The 19,586-nt window shown below is 36.8% G+C and overlaps 1 protein-coding gene across 1 annotated transcript in view; it reads right to left on the bottom strand.

The window, feature by feature from the left end:
- ATP11B (ATPase, class VI, type 11B) overlaps positions 1-19,586 on the bottom strand; it is a gene marked incomplete at its 5' end in the record, with an annotated part of 31,557 nt that overhangs the window by 7,117 nt on the left and 4,854 nt on the right. The window contains 8 exons of the mRNA XM_010187195.1: positions 8,449-8,614; positions 9,251-9,354; positions 9,649-9,714; positions 13,168-13,306; positions 14,158-14,285; positions 14,603-14,662; positions 15,445-15,590; positions 17,222-17,324. Of these exons, the coding sequence (XP_010185497.1) occupies positions 8,449-8,614; positions 9,251-9,354; positions 9,649-9,714; positions 13,168-13,306; positions 14,158-14,285; positions 14,603-14,662; positions 15,445-15,590; positions 17,222-17,324 (912 nt within the window). The remainder of the gene's footprint in view (positions 1-8,448; positions 8,615-9,250; positions 9,355-9,648; positions 9,715-13,167; positions 13,307-14,157; positions 14,286-14,602; positions 14,663-15,444; positions 15,591-17,221; positions 17,325-19,586) is intronic.

Raw genomic sequence — 19,586 nt, 5'->3', positions numbered from 1 at the left:
CCTCCCTTCTGTGCCTGCTTTCAGCAAAGTCACATGCTGTGCTGACTGAACCCTTATCTTCTTCCATCTAGAAGGACAGAAAAGCAACAAATCTTATAAAGCACCATGCTTGCATTGCTTTAAAACAGTTACCACTTTAATACGAACTCTCATTTTACAGCTCTGCTCTTGAGAGAACAAGGCACGTTTACAAGGTAAAGAGGCAATTTTTTCAAGTTAATTGGTGGATCACACATGGTTTATCAGTGCACAAGTATTAGAAGTGTTCAGTCTCCTTGCGCACCATAGACCACAAAAGGGGAAAACCAAATAAATCTGAAATATATTTCAAATTTTCAGATTTTTGTTTCAGATTTTGGAGTTTTAGTTGTTTTCCCCCCTTCTAATAGAAAGGACCATTTCAGTTTGCTTGTCTTATTACAGTATATTCTATATGCCACAAGACAGACATTTCAACTAAACATTTAATCACACTGAAATATGCAGTTGGGACTTTGTTGAACAGGAAGGGTATGTAATCCCATAAATGGAGTTAAGAGCACTGCAGGATGCAGTGAGCCCAGACCCTAGCCACTAATGGGTCTGATGCCACATGGACTTTTCAGAAAATATGTCAGAGATGGTTATTACCATTCCACAACTAAGTTAAAACTTGCTTCCTACTGTAAAGCTCAATTTCTTTAAACTTTAATATACTGTATACTAAAATTCAAAAAATACAGATTTCAAATTTTACAAGAAAATAGAAGAATGTTGACGTCTAACAACTTCACTGGCACTTATGACTTCAACATTCTTGGGGACTGGACTAGATGATCTTTTGAGGTCCCTTCCAATCCCTAACGTTCTATGATTCTTCTAGTTTTCCTACTCTTCATCTCTCTGAATCAAGTAAACCTACAAATGCCAAAGTATTTCATCATTTCCAAGTCATTAGACGAAAGTATGTTCAGCTAAGGACACGTGCAGTTTTGCGACTGAAGATAAACACGAAACAGTCTCTTCTTCTCTCATTTATTCCCTATTCCTGTGATTTATTCCCTTTTCCTGTGGATCAGCTAACAGATCAGGACCACACTATGCTAACACAATACACAAACCTGTAAAGGAAGAGATTACCCTTGTTCAAAGTTTAACATATTAAGATGTTCTGGTATACTTCACCAGTGCGAATGCAAGACTTGAATAGTCTCCTTGGAAATTATACATTCCTGATGGAAAACATATGCTGGAAAGGGAACAGAAACCTGTCTGTTGTTGACTTCTACACAGCTGGGCTAGATCAGATATGAAAGCTATTAGGAGGGGAGTCCTATGAGACAGTAACTAGCGGAAAAATTACAGACAAGTAATGAGAGCCATGAAGCTAGGGAGAGGAGTCTGGAGTCCTGGAGACAGCCAAGGAAAGCAGATCTGTACAGACATGGAGGGAAAGCAAGGCAATAACAGACTCGTGGGCCCACAGATGGGGAGAGAACAGGGTCTTGGCCATGCAATGCTACAGTTTGGGAGTCTCAGATATAATGTTATGCCTTGACAGCCTTCCCTGTAAATAAAACCCTTGTTTGTGTTTTACATTTCTCTCGTATTGTTACAGTCATTAACACACTGTCCAAAGGTAAGACACTATTAATTAAAGCATTAGTCCAAGCAACACTTCTCACATGTGTCTTAAGATTTCTGACAGTTCTTATAAAGCACAGACATGTATAAATACACATAACACTTTGCTTACAAAGAAAAAACTGAAAGGCGATACAACGAGGCCCAGTGAGTACCCTAAGAGAGATATTTTACATGTTCCAAGAACACGAGACAGTCACAGAGGTAGCTCTTTCGGTCATCGGTCTCCAGTTAAGCACAAAGCCTGCACCTGACCTGTGCTGCCCGATTTCCTCTTCATCCCAAGTTACAAAACTGACAGTAAAGTGCAGAGGCAAGAGTTTAACAGCAGCACACATATGACTGCATTTCTGACTTAGAGGAACTGCATTGACACTTAAAGGCACTCCCCAAAACACTTACATTTACATCATGAATGTATTTAATATAAACTTGACCTTTTTTCACATTGTTGAGCCTACAGACATAAAATTTACTTATAATATCATATTTGTATGTTAATTTGCATTCATAAAGGTATATATAAAAGGTTCCTTTTCTATATCAACACAACAGTAAGCACGTTTGCAGAACAAGGCATAACTCAGTTTAATGTGAGTTTACAAGGTGCTATACTCCTTTTGAGGTTTTTTAATAAAAGTCTAACAAATAAGAAAAAACTGCCCAAATCCGTTCATCAAGCTACGTGCATTCTGCACTCACAAAGATCGCAGTTACCGGGTGAGGTGTACAAATGAGGTGTGACAGAATTACCTGCTTACAGCTGTGTTCACCAAGCAGCTGTTTTGTTTTATGTTCCTACAGTTTTCCTTGCTTTCTCTGCTCTACTCTTTTTAGAAAACAGCTGCCCTGGACACCACAGAAACTAACCCATGGTCTTTGCTCCAAATGAGTTTCTGTTTAGTGCAGTGAAGTCATTAGTTTCCGTCTCTTAACTGATCTTCCTTTTTCTTGTTTTAGACAAGGATCTACAGGACAGACTCCAAATTTTGCCTGAGGACTACAAATAAAGAACTAGAGAAACTCAAATCCTTGTTTCTTTCCTGTTGCACTTTACAATTCCCACTGCATAGTATAAGGCACTTACTGCTTGTATTCCAGGTACCTTACTATTAGAAACTCAGGTGTAAAGATTCTGATGTACAAGAGAACTGGACCTGCGTAATCATTTGTTACTCATGACAAACCAAATGTTTCATTTTTTCAACCCCTTCTAGAAGTGTAATCTGAAGAAAATCCCTTCCAGTTAGCAGGTATTCTCTGATTTTTAGTATTTTAATAACTATGGTGCTGCATTCCTAGACAACTTTATTTTTCCTTCACCATCCAGTTTTTAAGCCTAAAAATGTGTTTAGTTTTGGAAAGTTTAACAGAATCTTTTGTTATAAAACCTGTGGTGTAGATATGACGCACCACGTGATTAACTTCAATAACTCCGTGAGAAAACAGAGGTTTAAGGGAAATACATTTATCCAAAGTTTTAAAGAGGTGGCTTATTTACATGACACTGATAAACCAAGAATTTTAAAAGCTAATTTGTAGAAGTTTTTGCAGAGGAATCTTGCTGATACGTTGCTAAGTTTGCTAAAACTGAAGAGGTACACTGCAGTTTTCCTGTTTTAAAGCTACTAAGTGCTGAATTGAAAACAAAACAACCCCCTCCACTAGTACCTCCCCTGAGGTGTGTGGAAATCTAAGCTGACATGTTTCAGAGCGTGACAAGCAACAGCGAAACACAACAGCCATTTCAAGTTTTGCCTTGCAAAAGTGTTGCACACTCTCCGAGGAAATAAAAAGCTTTAATCTCTCCTCCCCCCATTAAAAGGGCTTGTGTCATCTCTTTCAATTAACCACTTAAACTTCTCTGCTAATCATTTACCATGTCAGCTTCCTGTCGCCTATTTTCCCTCAGTTAAACAAACAGCAATTAAGTCCCTAAAATGTAGGCTGGTCGGTTCTCCTAGGACCTATCTTCATGTTTTTAAACAACACAGTCACCTTAAAAAATATTTAAAAGGAATCAGTTCTTTGCATTACTTCTTGCTACAGAATACAGAAGTAGAGATGGGTGGGATAAAACATCAAACAGGTTGAGACATTATTGAGGCATATGAATATTGCAGTCTTACAAACGAGAATCAGCATTTGATAGTATTTCATGTCCTGAACCCAGAGCATTTCAAGAATTGCAGAATCATCATGGTTCAACTACACAGACACATGTACACTTGGATCTTTTTTTGAATTATTTTCTAGAACTTTGTATCCAAATGCCTTTAGGGATATGTATCCATACACATTGAAAACAAACACCACTCACTTTATAGATGCACAAAACAAACACAAAAAGCCTCAGCTGCACAAGCATATGTACGTACCCAAACTTAAAACATTTTTTGCCCTTTCAACACCAGTAAAAGCAAATTAGAATGGGCAAACTCGCAAGAAATTGCTGCCTGAAATATGTGGACTGTCCTGGCACAGCCTTATGGAGCTGAAATTATCCAACATGCAAAAAGCACTGTTAATTAAAGAAATTAAAAGCATTACAACCATGCTAGAAACTGCGATTATTTAGAAATGGATGCAAGAGTAGCTAGATCTGTATTCTGAAAGCTGAGCATCATGCTAGGGATGTTTTTTCCTTAAAAAAACCCCAACAACCAACCAAACAAAAAAGCACGTCAAACACATGCTATTTAGGGAAGCATTTGGCTCAGAAACACAGAGCAAAGCCAAGAAAACCAAACTGAATGTATCTGCGCTACAGATATTGCCCTCAACCCACTAATATTCATGCCTCTTCCCATCTCTCTCAGCACTGGTTAGTTCACCTTTCGCATGCATAAGAGTTGACAAGGAACTGCCCCTCCTACTCTACCTAATTTTGCTCAGCTGATTCCTTGCCCTGGACAATGGCTGCAGTGCGATGAACTCGTCGCTTAAAGCAACTCTGTTGGAGTACATCTACAATCGGACAGAGAAGGGATGGAACATACATGTCAGTAGGTAGCAGCAGTAATTTTCTAAGAGAAAGACACAGGACAAGACATTGTTATTTAAGTGGAATACACATCATATACAGAACACAAGCCTGGTACCTTCAGGACAGCTCCTGGGATGATCACAGCCAGTTATTGTTTGGTAGAACCAGTCTTAAGTGTACCTTAGCTTCATACTGAGAAAAAAGGCCTATACACTTTTACATCTATACTTTACCAGACACCTTTATCCAGTATTACCTACTCCCCTCAATAGTGCTGCGATTAATATTATCCAAAGATTTCTATTTTGATTCAGATTTACCTTACTGTCCACCTCCTCTGATATGATTCTGTAACAGACCTATAGTCAGAAATTACCCAGAAGCTACTTCAGGGCAATACATCAAAGTCAAACATCGCAAGATGGATTTTCTTTATGGCCAGCAAAAAACCACACAGAACACAAAAAAATAATTACACACATGCACCCTAAGTGCATTAAGGAAGGCAAAGTCAACCAAATTCATCCCTCTATAAAAGTCAACACACGCTTGCCTGTCAAATTTTTAACTTCCCAAAATGGAACAAGTTCTTTTTCAGTTGCTGTGACAGAACAATATTCACATTTAGAAGTTTATCTTTAGCAGGATTTCTCCAGTGTTTCTCTCTAATACCAGTTAAATGTCTTTGCTCTCTTGTGAATAACTTAGCTACATGTAACACGTAACTGATGACAGACTGATTGATGCTATGACCGTATAATAAATAAAAGACATAAAATCAAGTTCCTTATATACTCAGTAGAGCAAGGCAGACTGCCTACAGATACAGTGAATTCATAGCACTGAGTTGGGTAACATGCACAACCAGCATGCTCTTAGTTTCTGAAAGATTAAAATGATAGGGGCAAGCATTTTCAGTTGAGAAATCTGTTTTGCTCACTGCTCCTGGGAGTATTTTAGAACTGGGGGAGAAATGATGAAGGAAACAAATAACTTCAACAGCTGTGATTTAAAAAGCAGTGACGAGTTCATGTAACAATTTCTCTTGCCCTGATAAAAACTTAGTAACTGTAAACTTTTTCTTTCCCAATGTGCAAATATATTAATTTAGTGCTACAATTAAAAACGAGTGATTAAAAATATTCAGTTATACAGAGGGTGCACCTGCACTACAAAAAACACATTTAAAAAGGGAATATACAAAGTTCCCTTAGCTTTTAGGACAAAGACATTCTTCAAACTCATTCTCTTGGAAAGAAAAATATTTACTAGAAATTTTAAACAAATCTCACGAGGTATATTCATTCATAAAGGAAGTGCTCTGTCACTTCTTGACAACAAACATGCTAAGTGGATCACCTGTTTACATTCACTTATGTCTACACGTCCTCACTACAAGAGCAGCCAATGAAATTCAGTGGGACTCACTGTCCCATGAAAAGGAAGAGTGGGGAAAATCTCAACAGATTAAACCTCAACAAAGGAACTAACAGCTGCTTTCTTTTTGCAAATACATTTTAAACTCTGATTTCACTATCAGACACACACAGAGAAACCACTGAATAGCTCTGCTGAAGCATTTCTGGTCAAATCAGATTTTAGACAACTTTGCAGTATCAGGAATTAAGCGTTTTCAGAAAAAGACAGGATTTTGGTAAACACAGACCCTAATGCCAACACTGTCAAATGTCAAAGTTGATTTGGAATAAAGAAGAAGAACATCCAAACAAAACTACTAATAGAGATGCACAATGCAAAATCCCCGTGGCTATGAATGAAGCTATAGCCACAGGAAAGGTGTCAGACATTCACCAGGATTTCTGCTTAAAAATAAAACGTCCGACTGTGTCCTTGATGGCACAACTGCAATGGGAGCAAACCGAACCCAGAAGTGCTTTAGAATTTATAGAGAAAACAACAGAATGCAACAAGAAGTATACGGATAAGGCTAGGGGAAAAGGATGCGGGCTTTGGGAGTTTTAATTCAAGCACTTTGGGAACATGAAAACCTCAACAGCCATACTGATATGCTGCCAGACAGAAACAGCTGATGTACAGAACGGAAGGGAAGTGTTTGATACATACTGCCATTACTTTTTGAAGGAAAAAAAATAGATGGACAAGTAACTATCACTACCTTTAGAATTTCTCCTAAATCAAGACTCTAATCTAGAAAGTGCAATATTGTCTTATCAGGTCTAGTTGAACAGTTTTTGGAAAGCCAGTAGTTATTCTCTTTGGATTTTTGCTACTACATTCCAAGACTGGAAAAAGCAGCCAATGCTACAGTTCTGAAAAGAAACTAATCGCATAGTTTGGCTACCAAAAGGTTTGTCAGCATGATGTTGATCCTAGGCAAATTAAGGCAATATATCACCTGGTGCTTTCTTTTTAAACTCACAAATCAGAAGGGTAATATAATTTCAGAAAATCAATGTGCACTTACATCAAAGTAATGACATGGTTAGATGCTAAAGGTAACAGTATTGATGTAATGCAGTTAAGAGTTCGGTATGGCACACAGCTCAGTGAATTTGGATTAAGCAACTAGGACAGCACAAAATCAGTATGGCACACAGACGGACTAAAAACTGCTAACTGGTTTCAGAACATAACTGTATATGGGATATCTTTGTCACTTGGATTGTTCATTTACTTTCAATTTTTTTTTGTGTTGGCCTTATGCTATTTGACCCCTCATCAACGACCTGGAAGAAACCAACAGAATCACTTGCAGAGGAGAATACGATGCAGAAGTTAATAGGTTATTGATGAATATTATTTTGTAAACTGAATAGCACTGGGGGATCCATTATTTCCATATCTGGCACTGATGTATGCTGTGCTGCAATAGTGTGTTAACTGGTGAAATCCAAAATTTAAGATGAGTTTGAAGAATGGTGAAGATTACAGGAGAAACACAAGAATGATTAAGGGACTGGAAAAAAGCCTTTTTGACAAAAGATGCAAGTCCGATCTACTTATCAGTCAGAAAACTAACTGGAGCACAAACCTAACCATGAATAGAACAAAAAATTGTTACTAGAAGGCATTTCGGTTTAACAGGAAAAGTGTAAAAAGAAAAAATGCTGAGAACCGAAAGCAGAGACAGCAACTGTTAGAGCAATGGGTCAGGATGACTTCTCCACAGTCCTCACTAAAAAGAAGACAAACTCAAACATACATGAGACATCTACCTAAAAGACACCCTAATTTGAACAGAATGATTCCAAGGAGTTTTTGTAGCCTGTGTCAGGCAAGAGGGAGATTCTATTATCACAGCCTATCTCTAGACCTCTCCTATGAATTTATGAAAATACCACATGGGTAATTATCTTTAAGTACATAATCAACAATCAAACACATGACATATGATATGATCAAGATGTAATACTAATTAAAGCAAGTCCTACTAAAGTAATTTTTTAAAGTACTGTTTTCATCACTTTTTAAGAACTATTCCTTGCCAGTTATAGTTGAAGAGAGCTTCTAATACCTAGAGAAAAATGTGAGTAAGTTACCACCTTTAAAGCAGTACAAAGGTGCGTAGTATGATCCCCTCATAGAGCTGCAGGCTGAGTGACCCCTTTATAAATAATTCTACTATTGTTAATATAAATTACTTAAACATAAATGTTATTTCCTTGTAAAATAGTGTTCCCATTTTTGTAATTTTAAATTAACAACTTTCTCTTGAAATGAGAACATTTTTCTGCATTAAACATGACAGCTATGTAAGAGGATAATTAAGTATGACAGGAAAGTAATTAGTTTACAAGACAGATTTTACTAAATGTGTTCTTTGAACTATTAAGTTGGATACAAAAGCATAACATTACCTGAGCTTTTTCAGTACTTGTTGGTTGTAGATGTCTGTACAGCACTTTCTTCACAACATCAAGAAACAAACAAGCAACTACTATGAGGATTATGGCAAACCAAGCAGAACCACTTGACAACAGTTGAACAAATACGAAGTACATGTCCTGGGTATGTAAAAATGGCCTGAAAAGTTAAAAGAATGGGCAATTACTAAGAGAAACTTCTAGAAGCAGAAGTACAGCACAGGCAGGTTCAAGCGTATCTTATTTTGTATCACACAGCAAGTCTCTGAGAATACAGAGCTGCAGCTGCATGGCCTCCATGAAGAAGTATAGCAATCTGTTGGACCTGTCCTGCAACGAAGCTTTGGGGTAGGAGGGTACCGAACTTCGGAGGGAAACGTTCTGGTTTAGTTTTAAATTGTGTTGCAGAAAATCAGTCACCATCCTATCCAAAATACAAGCAAAAATACATAACTTTACAGATTTAAACCCCATTTCTGTTGCAAACATTTACCTATTACATAGCATCTTTGGGAACCTATCTAAGTTTTAAAAAGAAAAATGCCTGTGTAGTTGCAGACTCTCAGAGATGAGTAATTCCTGTCACTGAGCACAGGACAGCTTAGCAGCATTGCTCACATTCCTGAACAAATCAGCAAAAGCAAGTGGCCGCTCTAGGTTTACAAATTTGTTTTCTGACATCTGTCACCAAATTCAGATATGATAGAACATAAGACATCAGTGCTTTTTCACAGCTTCATCATTTTTCATATTTGCTATAGAAAGGAAAAACAAAAGAAAAAAAAGAATCACTCACCAGATAATTCCCCCATAAAACAAGGAGAATATGAAATAAAACACAATGGATCCCCAAGTAACAAAATGGTTTATCCATGTCCAGAAGTGAGTTTCTAGTGCCATCTAAAACAAAGATAATTCTGTGAACTACCTTTTCCCCCCACTTCACAGAAAAACATAAATACTGGTCTGAACGAACTTACGAACCTTCAGCTCAAACACTAAGTACTGTTGTAACGTGCAAAAATGACAAAGAAAAGTTTTAACCACCACTGAAACCCAACAGAAAAATAGCTTATCTGGAATCCTCAGTATTCAATTACTTTTGTATAACTTATGACTAAATTTGAAATTATTGCTCTATTACATATTTGCCTATACACCCAAACACAGAGAGTAATCAGGATAACACCATACCTTCATCGTAACGGTTATAACCATAACAGTGAAGACCAAAGTACCAAATGTCCAGTTTCCAAACATCTAAGAAAACAGCATGGCAAAAATCATGGGAGGAAAAAAAAAATTGGTTAAGAGCATTCACGTTAAGTTAGATTCTTCTCAAGTCAGCTACACTAATGAAACAAGTCTGCAGACAAAAGCTTGTGACAACTAATCGTTGTGAGAAAGCAAGAAGGATACAACACAGACTACCAGAAAAAATACAACTTATGGTGAGAGCAAAATTAACAACCCACAAGTCATCTTCCTTCTTAGTTCAAAAGAAAGCACCACAAAGACTACATGAAATATGAAGAAAGTCCAAAACAGTAACATGAAATGATAGGGAAATGAAGGTATCAATTTGCCCAGTTAAGTATACACATTCAATAGAAAGCAAATATTGGGTGGAAGGTATTCACTTTAATATAAGTGCAAAACACTTTGAGTTTAAAGATTTCCAGATCATTTTCAACATGCAGCATCACCTGAAAGTTCACTTTTTACCCCAAGCACAATTTTACAATTCAAAAATAATGGTGCCATTGTCTTTTTCAAATAAAATTCCAAGGAAAAGACACTTTGTTTCAAGGCTAACAAACACACAATTAAGCTTCAGTTCTAACACACTGTATCGGTCACTTTTGTATTCTCTTGCCTATGTAAATTAAACTATCAAAACTCTGAACAAGTTCTACAACAATAAAATCTCAGCTCTGACAACCAAGCAGGGATGCCGAATTTAAGCTAACTACACACATGCTACTCAGACACACGCTGCCATTCTATCAGAGGTCCAACTGCTCTGCTCCTGGAAGCAGTCTGGGTGCTGACACTGAAGTCACTGCTGTTTCATAGCTACTTTTGCCACTGAACTATGACCAAACCCTCACTTCTCTATTTACCAGTAGCAAACCAAGCAGGCAAGGAGAAAGGTACCACATGCAGACAGGCAACCAAAGTAATCCTGGAGTTGATTTGTTAGTACAGCACAGAGGCATGAACTGGGATTCACACAGTTGTAGTCCTTGTTACAGAGCTCTGACAAGAAAAATCCCAACAGCCTGATGACAGATCTCACAGCTGCTCTTCTCACCTTTACACAAGGTACAAAACTGAGGCAGCCATGAGTCTGGATTTACTGACAATTTTAAAGATCTTTGTTATAAGACGTCTTCTAAAGCCTTCTATTTGCTTTTCACGCTGACAGAAATACTTAACAAGCAACATGCTTGCTGTTAACTGCTGCAATAATCATCTTGACGTAAAATTAGACTACTCCTCCTGAGGGACCTGTGAAAGAAAGTGTCTTGCTAACACTGCTCTCAATGGTCACAGAGTTAGAATGCAAAATGTGAACAGGTTTTTGCCACCATTTTATTTTTGAACACATTTACACCGTGGATGCTGCATCCTTTAAACCTGTGAAGTTACAGATACAATATTTTGTATCTCCTCCTTTTCTAAACTCTTACCATTTGCCTGTTAGGTTTCAATATCTGACGACATGCACAGCATGAAAAAGGGGGGAGAAAAAAAAAGAACTAAAAGATCAAGTTGTTGTACAATGTGTTGAGGTAAGCCTCACAAGCCACCAGCATTAACAAATTACTCACAATCTCTTCTATTCTGCTTTGCTCCAAACTGAGAACTCAGTGGAAATGAAATGAGGCCTTGCACTGACACTACCTGGTATCTCACATTCACACAAAGCGATCACTTCTTGAGGACTATTACAATGAAGTGCTTCAGCAGCACCTGAGTTTCTCTTGCCCTTAACTTTGGCTTTTTCAGGCACACATTAAATCTGCAACATACCTGATGTACTGTAGATATTTTACTGCCAGACACAGTTCTACCAATTCTAATAACCATCTTTCAGCAAATCCAGAGACGGTAGGAAAGTAACTCCTAATAAATTCTAAGACTTTTTTCTAAAGTCACATCACAAAAAAACATGAGAAGCCAAAGGGCATCTGAAAGCTTTCTTTCCAATATGCTCATTCACTAAATATATTTTAAAAAAATCTTAAGGTTAATTTATATGAGAAATCATTAAAAGAACTTTTTCCTTGAACTCTGAATTAACACACTGGTCTCGATATATAGAACACAATCTGTTCCCCAAACTAAACATATGTTAATAAACACGATTAAAAAAAGTCTGTTCCTGCCTTGTGGATATTTACTAAGTAATTTTGAAGTGAGGTGCTTTGACAACTAACGCAGGTGCCCAGAAACAAACCAATTCATAGTGTAAATTCACTTCATTAGAAGGTACTGAAGGTCCCTTATCAATTTACAAGAACTTCCAAGTCACACATTTGTAACAAGGGATGAAACACCCCTAACTCAGCGTGTTGAAGTACAACTATGCTAATGTTCTTACCAAACATCTCCTGATGAAATAGTACTCCTGGTAGCTGCACCATTCCCCCTATTGCTTCTTTCTCTGCAAGGATGCTAACCACCAGTTCCCATCCTCTCTGATTTTAGCCATTCAGGACCATTCTGGCCATTGTCTGTTTGCCATTATATTTAATTTTTATTTTTTATTTTTTGCTAAACTTCCAGAGCTCGCACCCACTCCCTATCACCAGGTGATCACTGTGAGTACAGCATGATGCTACTTTTTGTACCTTGTGCCATAACTTGTAACCCCACCAAGTGCTGTGCAAGAATCAGCAAGCACTTCATGTCAGTAGCAAGAATGGTGTAATGAGAGAAGCAAATATATTTTTGCATCACTACCCGTAACAGTTTTACGAGAGAAAAATCAGAATCTACTTGTTCTAAGTGGGGTTAACTAACTCAGAACCAGGCAAAATGAGGAAGCCATGCTTGTAATGGTTTCATCCAAGTTTCAGAGGTTTTTTTGTATATAATCTTTAAAACAGAAAGAGTCAAATTAGTATTTGATTATTTCATTGTTATTGTCTTAAAAACATTTATTGAATAAAATCTATGATTTCAAAGCAGCTTGCACCACTTAATTTTAAAAAATTCTGAGTAATTAAAATAGTACATTTTTAAGGGAAGCTTTAAGACTCTCATAATCTTCCAGATTTAAGCCTAATTTTATAACAGATGCTAAAGAGAAGCCATTTTTGGACACTGTAATTAAGTCCAACTCAAAATGAGTTTTGAAGGAATGAATATAAATTCTCATTTACTGAAGTTATGACATGATTTTGACAAAAACAGTACACAAAATAAAACAAAGTTTAAGACAACTATAATACACTTATTTGCTTGAAAGATATGTTCTTCATGGACATACACTTTCTGGCAACATGTCTTACAGTTTCCGCACTAAGAAATATTACTCTTGAGAGCACACACAAATACTGACAAAGCATCTCTGGTAATTACGTAGTTCATAAAAAGAAAAAAATCTTGGATTTTTCTAACACAAAGGATTTTTCAAAAAAACCCCAAAACATTACAAAATACCACCAAAGATACAGTGTTAGAGTAATTCTTATGATATTGTACCTGGCCATTTCCCAGCAGAGAAGTGTCTTCTCCCATAAGAAGATACGAGCCATAAAAGAAAACAAATGCATGAAAGAAGCCCAAGACAGTCCAGTAAAGAAATGGTTTAAACCCGAGATGGGCATTTTTACTGATGTCTCTGCAGAAATAAAACAGATTTTGGATTTCAGATCAACTTTATAAAACCCATCAGCTATTCACACTGCATGACTGCTACTGCTTTGAATAAATGTAGCTTTCAACTGCTTTAAGATACATTTAATGAATGCTGACATGTGAAAAAATACATAAATTACAGGCAAAGAACGAACTCTGAGCTCTCATGATTTGCCTCTGCTTTATGCAGGGATCATCAAAGGCAGGGGTCTCTAACAGGTCAAATTCAGAATAGCAGAAACTAGAATTCTGCTGCCTGAAGGGAGAATTGCAAGAGGAAGAAAAAGGCACATCTCCTGGTACTTGCCCCCTGTTTTGCTTTAAAGACCTTTAAGAAAAGTGAAACATCTAAAAGAAATCTCTTTCACAAAAATATATACTTTTTTTTTCCTCCAAAAAGCAGTATGTAGTGCAACATGCAACCACTGGGAGGACATCTAATTCTACAGGAAATCACTTCCTCTTAGTAAAGCATTTTTGTGGTAATTCCCCTAACCATAGCATCCTAGTCTTTGCATGTCTGAACGATTTTCACCTCCTGAATGTAATGAAGGAGAAGGGCTGCCAATTATGTACGCTGACCAAGTGCTCAATTCTCTTCTAGTCTTAGTACGACTGACATAAAAAGATGCTCCTCTTAAAATACTCATGGTAATTAACTTTTAGGATGAAAATTACGTAGCTGCAGTTCTTCCTCCCTCAAGATAGTTACTTAAAAATGCATAAATTAAAGATAAAACTTCTGTAGGAATGCGTAATAGCAAATTCAGATTTCTGCAGATGCCACTGTTGTTCTGAATGACGTTGCACTGTGACTATGGAAGATGTACATACCGATAGAGCACAGGTTTACTCTGTAATACATGCGGATGCACATGCTGTTCAAAAAGACTGTATATGAGGACAGGCAAGGAAGTGAAACAAATATTGTACAAAGTCAGGTATACACTGTCATAGAGCGTCTGAAAATAGAAACAAAAATTATTTTGAGTCTTGTAAAAAAGTTGTTTGTCTTCATTAAAACTTATTGCATACTAATGCAATACTGCATACTAATAGCAGCAACACATCATTAATTACATGGATTTACTAGTTAGGAAAAAAGCTATACTCACATAACCCTCTAGTAACATCAAGCTACCAAATACAGAAAATGAAGCTGAATATTTGTTAAGTGTAAAATCTGTGCTGCTTTTGTGCAGTTCTTTCCTATTTTTCTAGTTATTTACCATGACTGTGTCATACACATTTACCAAGATGTAAGGCAACCAATACTTACTTGTTGTGAAAACAAACAGAAGAACTGATATAAAAATTGTGGTGTAATAAAGCACACATTCTGAAAAACAGAAAAAGTGAAGGAAACAGTTAATTGCCTTACAATCCTGAAAGAAACTGCTAACTCTTACAAGCCAGAAAAAATACACAGGGAGAGCATAAAGCATTTCAGCATCTTACTTGGCAAAGTGAAACAGTATGCTTTGCTTGAGAGAGTATTTTGTTTGTCCTTTGGGACAATGAACCTGAAAAATATAACTTAACCATATGTACGTGATGAACGCATCTCATTAGAGGAGTACAAGTAGTATTAAAGGAGGAGAAATCCATCCATTTTCCCCTCAGTTTCTTTCCAAGAGTTTCCTTGCAAAATAGTTTCCACATTTCATTCAAGAAAGACTGTGCTCTGCTCAAGCGAGCTTTTTGCATCAGAGCAGACAAAACAGAAATCAAAACCTAGCACCATGCTGTTATCTTTAAATGGAAGTAAACAACAGAAGATACAGGTGGCTTGGTGGACAGTGCTACAATCTCAGATATATTTCAAGTAAGATAGCAAATTTTGACTTCTTATCAAAACTGATGATCAAGCATTTTGCTTACGCTCCCAACAAGCTCACTCTGCTACTCCATGTCCATAGCTCTGCCCAGAGATATCTCAGCCCCTGGTGCTCACTTCCCTTGCAGTGTTTTGTTATAAAATACAAAAAAGCCCAAAAAACATGTTTGAATGGAGATACTTAACCTGTTCCCAACAAAAGTGTTAGATTTGAAATAAATTTCTTGATGGGAAGAAGTTACACATTTTTCTGTGAATTTCACTAGTACTCTTTGAAGACTTACCTTATAAAAAAAGTACTGTACAAGGGTTGCTATTCTAATATAGTAAAAGTGCCCATGAACAAAAAGCAACTTGGAGAGGAATTTAAACCGTGCTATTGCATAGTCACTGTTTCTTACAGCTTGTCTTCCTTCCTTGCCCATGATACCTGTAATATTTGGGAAACAAAACAGAACAGGCCAAACATTACAAAAATTAAAGTTTAAAAAAAACAACAACATACATCTGAAGCTACAGTTCTGTTTCCTTGCACTTTGACATTATAAGACTTCAGCAATCTCAGTTCCAAAAGAAGGCATTATTTCTGACACAACTAAGGGAAATTGCTCATTTGATGCTGATTCAACTAATACAAAAGAGCCTATTTCTGTAAGCTATGCTTAAGAAAAGCTTTATGGGAGGCCACAGAAATAATAACACTCATACAAAACCAAAAGTCCCAAATGAAGCAAACCACTATCAATTCGTCGTCAATTATCAATCCATTTAGTATGTTTTACTTCAGAGAGGTTTTTCTTACATTGCTTTCTGGGAATAACAGATGACCTATACTCAACAGCAGAATAAAATCAATGCTGTTCTTAACAACAGCAGATTACTTAATCCGATGGGCTGACAATGCCCGTCACTTGACATAGCTGAACACAGATCCATTTCTAAAAACTACTAAGATTAGGATAAGCATACACAGAGAATGCAAAAATGCTCTCTTACAGAAGAAAAGTGGCCCAGGATTCCTGAAAAGCAGACACTTAAAAGTGCTGGCTGGTTCTGAAAAAAAATAATCTAAAGGTTCCATCAACTCTCCAGGGGTAAGACTTGCTAGTTTTGACCAGTGTACCTGTAACATCTACTATGCTACAAATTACAATAAAAACTTGGATAAATTTGTGATTAGTAAGCCTCTGCTAGATGACAAACTAGCTGTAGAATAAAGCATTATTTGTTATCTGTAACCTTCTCTAGCAGGCTACACCCATGGTCTTAAAAATCATGGCCATGTGATTTAAATGATTACCATTACGTACATCTTTTTAATCCCAAAGAGTGACAAGATCGAACATCCTGATGCACCAATACTTTATGTAAGAACTTTCAGCATTTGCTACCCTAACAAACACCATCCAACAATGTCAGTAAAGGAAATACCAAAACACTATGTGGAGGGTACCCCTTTCAGTTACACATGTGTGTTTTGGTTTGTACTCAGTTATAGAACACAGCAGGAAAAAAAGTGCAAAAGAAGGTTCTGGCCAGAAAACAGAAGAGAAAATAAATAGAGAAAACTACCAAGCTTAGTTGAGAATCAGTAACAGTCTCTCAAGAGATATAATGAAAACTTTCTCCTCATAGACAAACTAGACAAAAATGGCTTTTCTAACGTGACACAGACGTGGTGCAAACAGTGGCAGTGCAGCACAAAGAAAGGTTTAAAGGTCAAGTTTATATTGGAACTTAAAACCTGACAATGTCTGAAGTTAGAGACATCCACTTCCAATACCTGAAGCAGAGTACTTTTGAGTCTAGTTACAGAAAATCATTGCTGTTCTTAAGGCAGCATTAAGCAGGACTTCTGAATAAACCTAAGACTTCTGAAAGTAAACAGCCTTAAATTTTAAATATCACTAAAATTCTGCTAAGACAGATCACTCAGATTAACACCACCATTCACAAATGCAAAAATGTTAGAATTTTATCTGGTTATAAACACTCTTCATGAGCTAATCCTCTACTAAAATTTGCATCTTATTTGCATCTCTTCTGACAAAAGTAAGTTACCTATGCCAACATGCGCTTCTTGTATCATGCTCACATCATTAGCACCATCACCGATCGCTAATGTTATAGGTTTCTCTGGAGAGGTTTTTAACAGTCGCACTACCTGGAGGGAAAAAAAAAAGGGCAGAAATTTTTCAGATTAGACAGTCAGTCTATCTAAAAAGCACACCAATAGTTCCCAAGACTTTTAGTTAGTTACCTACCTGTAAATACAATCACTATGTTTTATGACCATGGACACTTGTGTTAAAAACATCTTTGGCATATCATATTCAGATGTTCTTTTACAACTCTTAATTTGGTGCTTTACCATACAAAACAGTCAAGTGAAAGCTGGAATTGAAAATTTACTTAAAGAGTAATCCAGATTTAATGCTCTTTTCCAGACATGCCCATATCCTTCATATTTTCAATTAATGGAACTAATCAGTGTAAAAGAGGAATCTGAAAAACCAACGTATGAGCTCAAAGATCAACACATGCTGTTATTAAGGAAAATAGTTTATTTCTAAAGCAACTTCATTATCACCAATAGGTATTCTCAGTTGGAAGAGTCACAGAAGATATGACAAGAAGAGGAAAAAAATTGTTTGCATAGAAAGCTCTAAAATCCTCAAAAGAAGAGCAGTGATATCCCGCTCTTTCCAGAAAGGAAACAGAACTTTAAAGTAAGTGCCAACAATATTCTAAATAGAAAGGAGCTAGTTAGATGAAGTTTTTCCTTAAGGAGAATTAGTAATTCATTAACCTCCCACAGCTAGAAACTAAAGGTCTCTGCCTTCACTAATGCAGTTACAAACAGGCTGCAGAGGTAAAGGTGTGAATGCAGATCCAGTCCACAGTTCAGAGAAATCCACCTGATGGTGGGAATACATTCCCTAATGACGGGTATTAATATTCCAAGTTTAAAGGTTCCCCATTCCTAAGGGGTAATTATTTCAAGTACATTTAGCATTAGATCTTGGTAAACGGCCTTAAGAGGTAGCGAGGCTGCAGTATGTCACACCGATCAGTCCTCAGATGATACCAACGACTGTGGTAATTTAAACAGACAAACACTGATGCCAAAAGGTCAAGACAAATCCTCTGGCAAACTTTACCAACAGCAATCAGCAGCAGCTCTGAATGACTGACACGAAAGATGTTTGAAAAGGTTTCCAAGTCACGAAATACACACAAAAAAGTAGCGAGACTGCTAGCCGTATATTAACAAGCATTAAAATTAAAGGAAAAGATGTGGGCAATATTAAGCCAAGTTTTATCTTAACCTTGGAATAAACCTCAAAAAGCGTGCCTACAGCAGAAAATCAAACGCAAGGCTAAAATAAACAGCCTTACACTTCCTTTCCTATGATGTTGTAGGGCGTTTGTCTCAGTGATTTACATACGTCAGCATTTAAAATTAAAAAGTCACTGCCGTCAAAATTAGGTTTTCTGGTACTTCATGCCAAAAGACAAGAAGTAATGGAGATTATCTGCTGGACAGGGTGAGAATTAAGGAAAACTTTATTAGCTGCTATCTGCCAAATCTGGCATTACCAAACACATTATAAATGAAGTTAAAAGACAAAATGAGAACAAGGACAACACAGGCAAATAACTAAACCTTACAGAGAGGGCATGGCAAAAAATTCAGGTATGAGTGTGTACATAAAGCGAACACATCCAACAAATCGTTTTTCTAACAGCAGTTACAAACAACTTCTTTTTAACATTTTACTGAAACTAACCAACAGTTTTATAATGAAGTGCTTCTAAAGACTGCATTAAAAGGTTGGCTGAATGTAGGAGGAATGAGGAAGAGTGACCTCAAAACAGGTCACTCACGCTACAGTAAAACAGGCTGCACTCTTTTGCTCTTCCAGAACCGCACATAAGGGTTTCCTAGTGCTTTAAGGTAAAAAGATGTCTTTTTTCCTCTCTTTCCTGACAAGGTGTAAAAATAGAGTGTGCAACAGTGTCCTTTCAGAGGTTTAACATTACTGGAAATAAATGTGAAAAGCCTTTGAAGTATACAGATAAGCAAAAAGAATAAGAAATTTAAAAATACTCCAATAGAGGTATACAATTGAATATTATTTTTTTAAAAAGGGAGAGAAGCATAAAATTAAGGGAGAATTTCAAAAGGAAGGAGTAAGTAAGTATTATAGCTCTTAAGAGCTTAGCTTTCTAGAGTAAAACAACAAAAAACCAAAACCACAAAATCTGAATTTGAAATTTATCTCATCTGTATTTGAGTGAAATCAAGTACATGTGAAGGAAAAATTATCTTAGCACTAAGGCAAATCTCCCCTGGACACAAGAGCTCAGCTTCTCTTCCCTTCTACTTCCTCCTCAAACTTGGCTATTTTTTAAATCTTTAGAG

The sequence above is a fragment of the Mesitornis unicolor genome, unplaced genomic scaffold, assembly GCF_000695765.1.
Source record: "Mesitornis unicolor isolate BGI_N332 unplaced genomic scaffold, ASM69576v1 scaffold53956, whole genome shotgun sequence".
NCBI classification, from domain to species: domain Eukaryota; kingdom Metazoa; phylum Chordata; class Aves; order Mesitornithiformes; family Mesitornithidae; genus Mesitornis; species Mesitornis unicolor.
The sequence above is the reverse complement of the archived record's forward strand: the minus strand, read 5'-3'. Positions and strand labels throughout refer to the sequence as shown.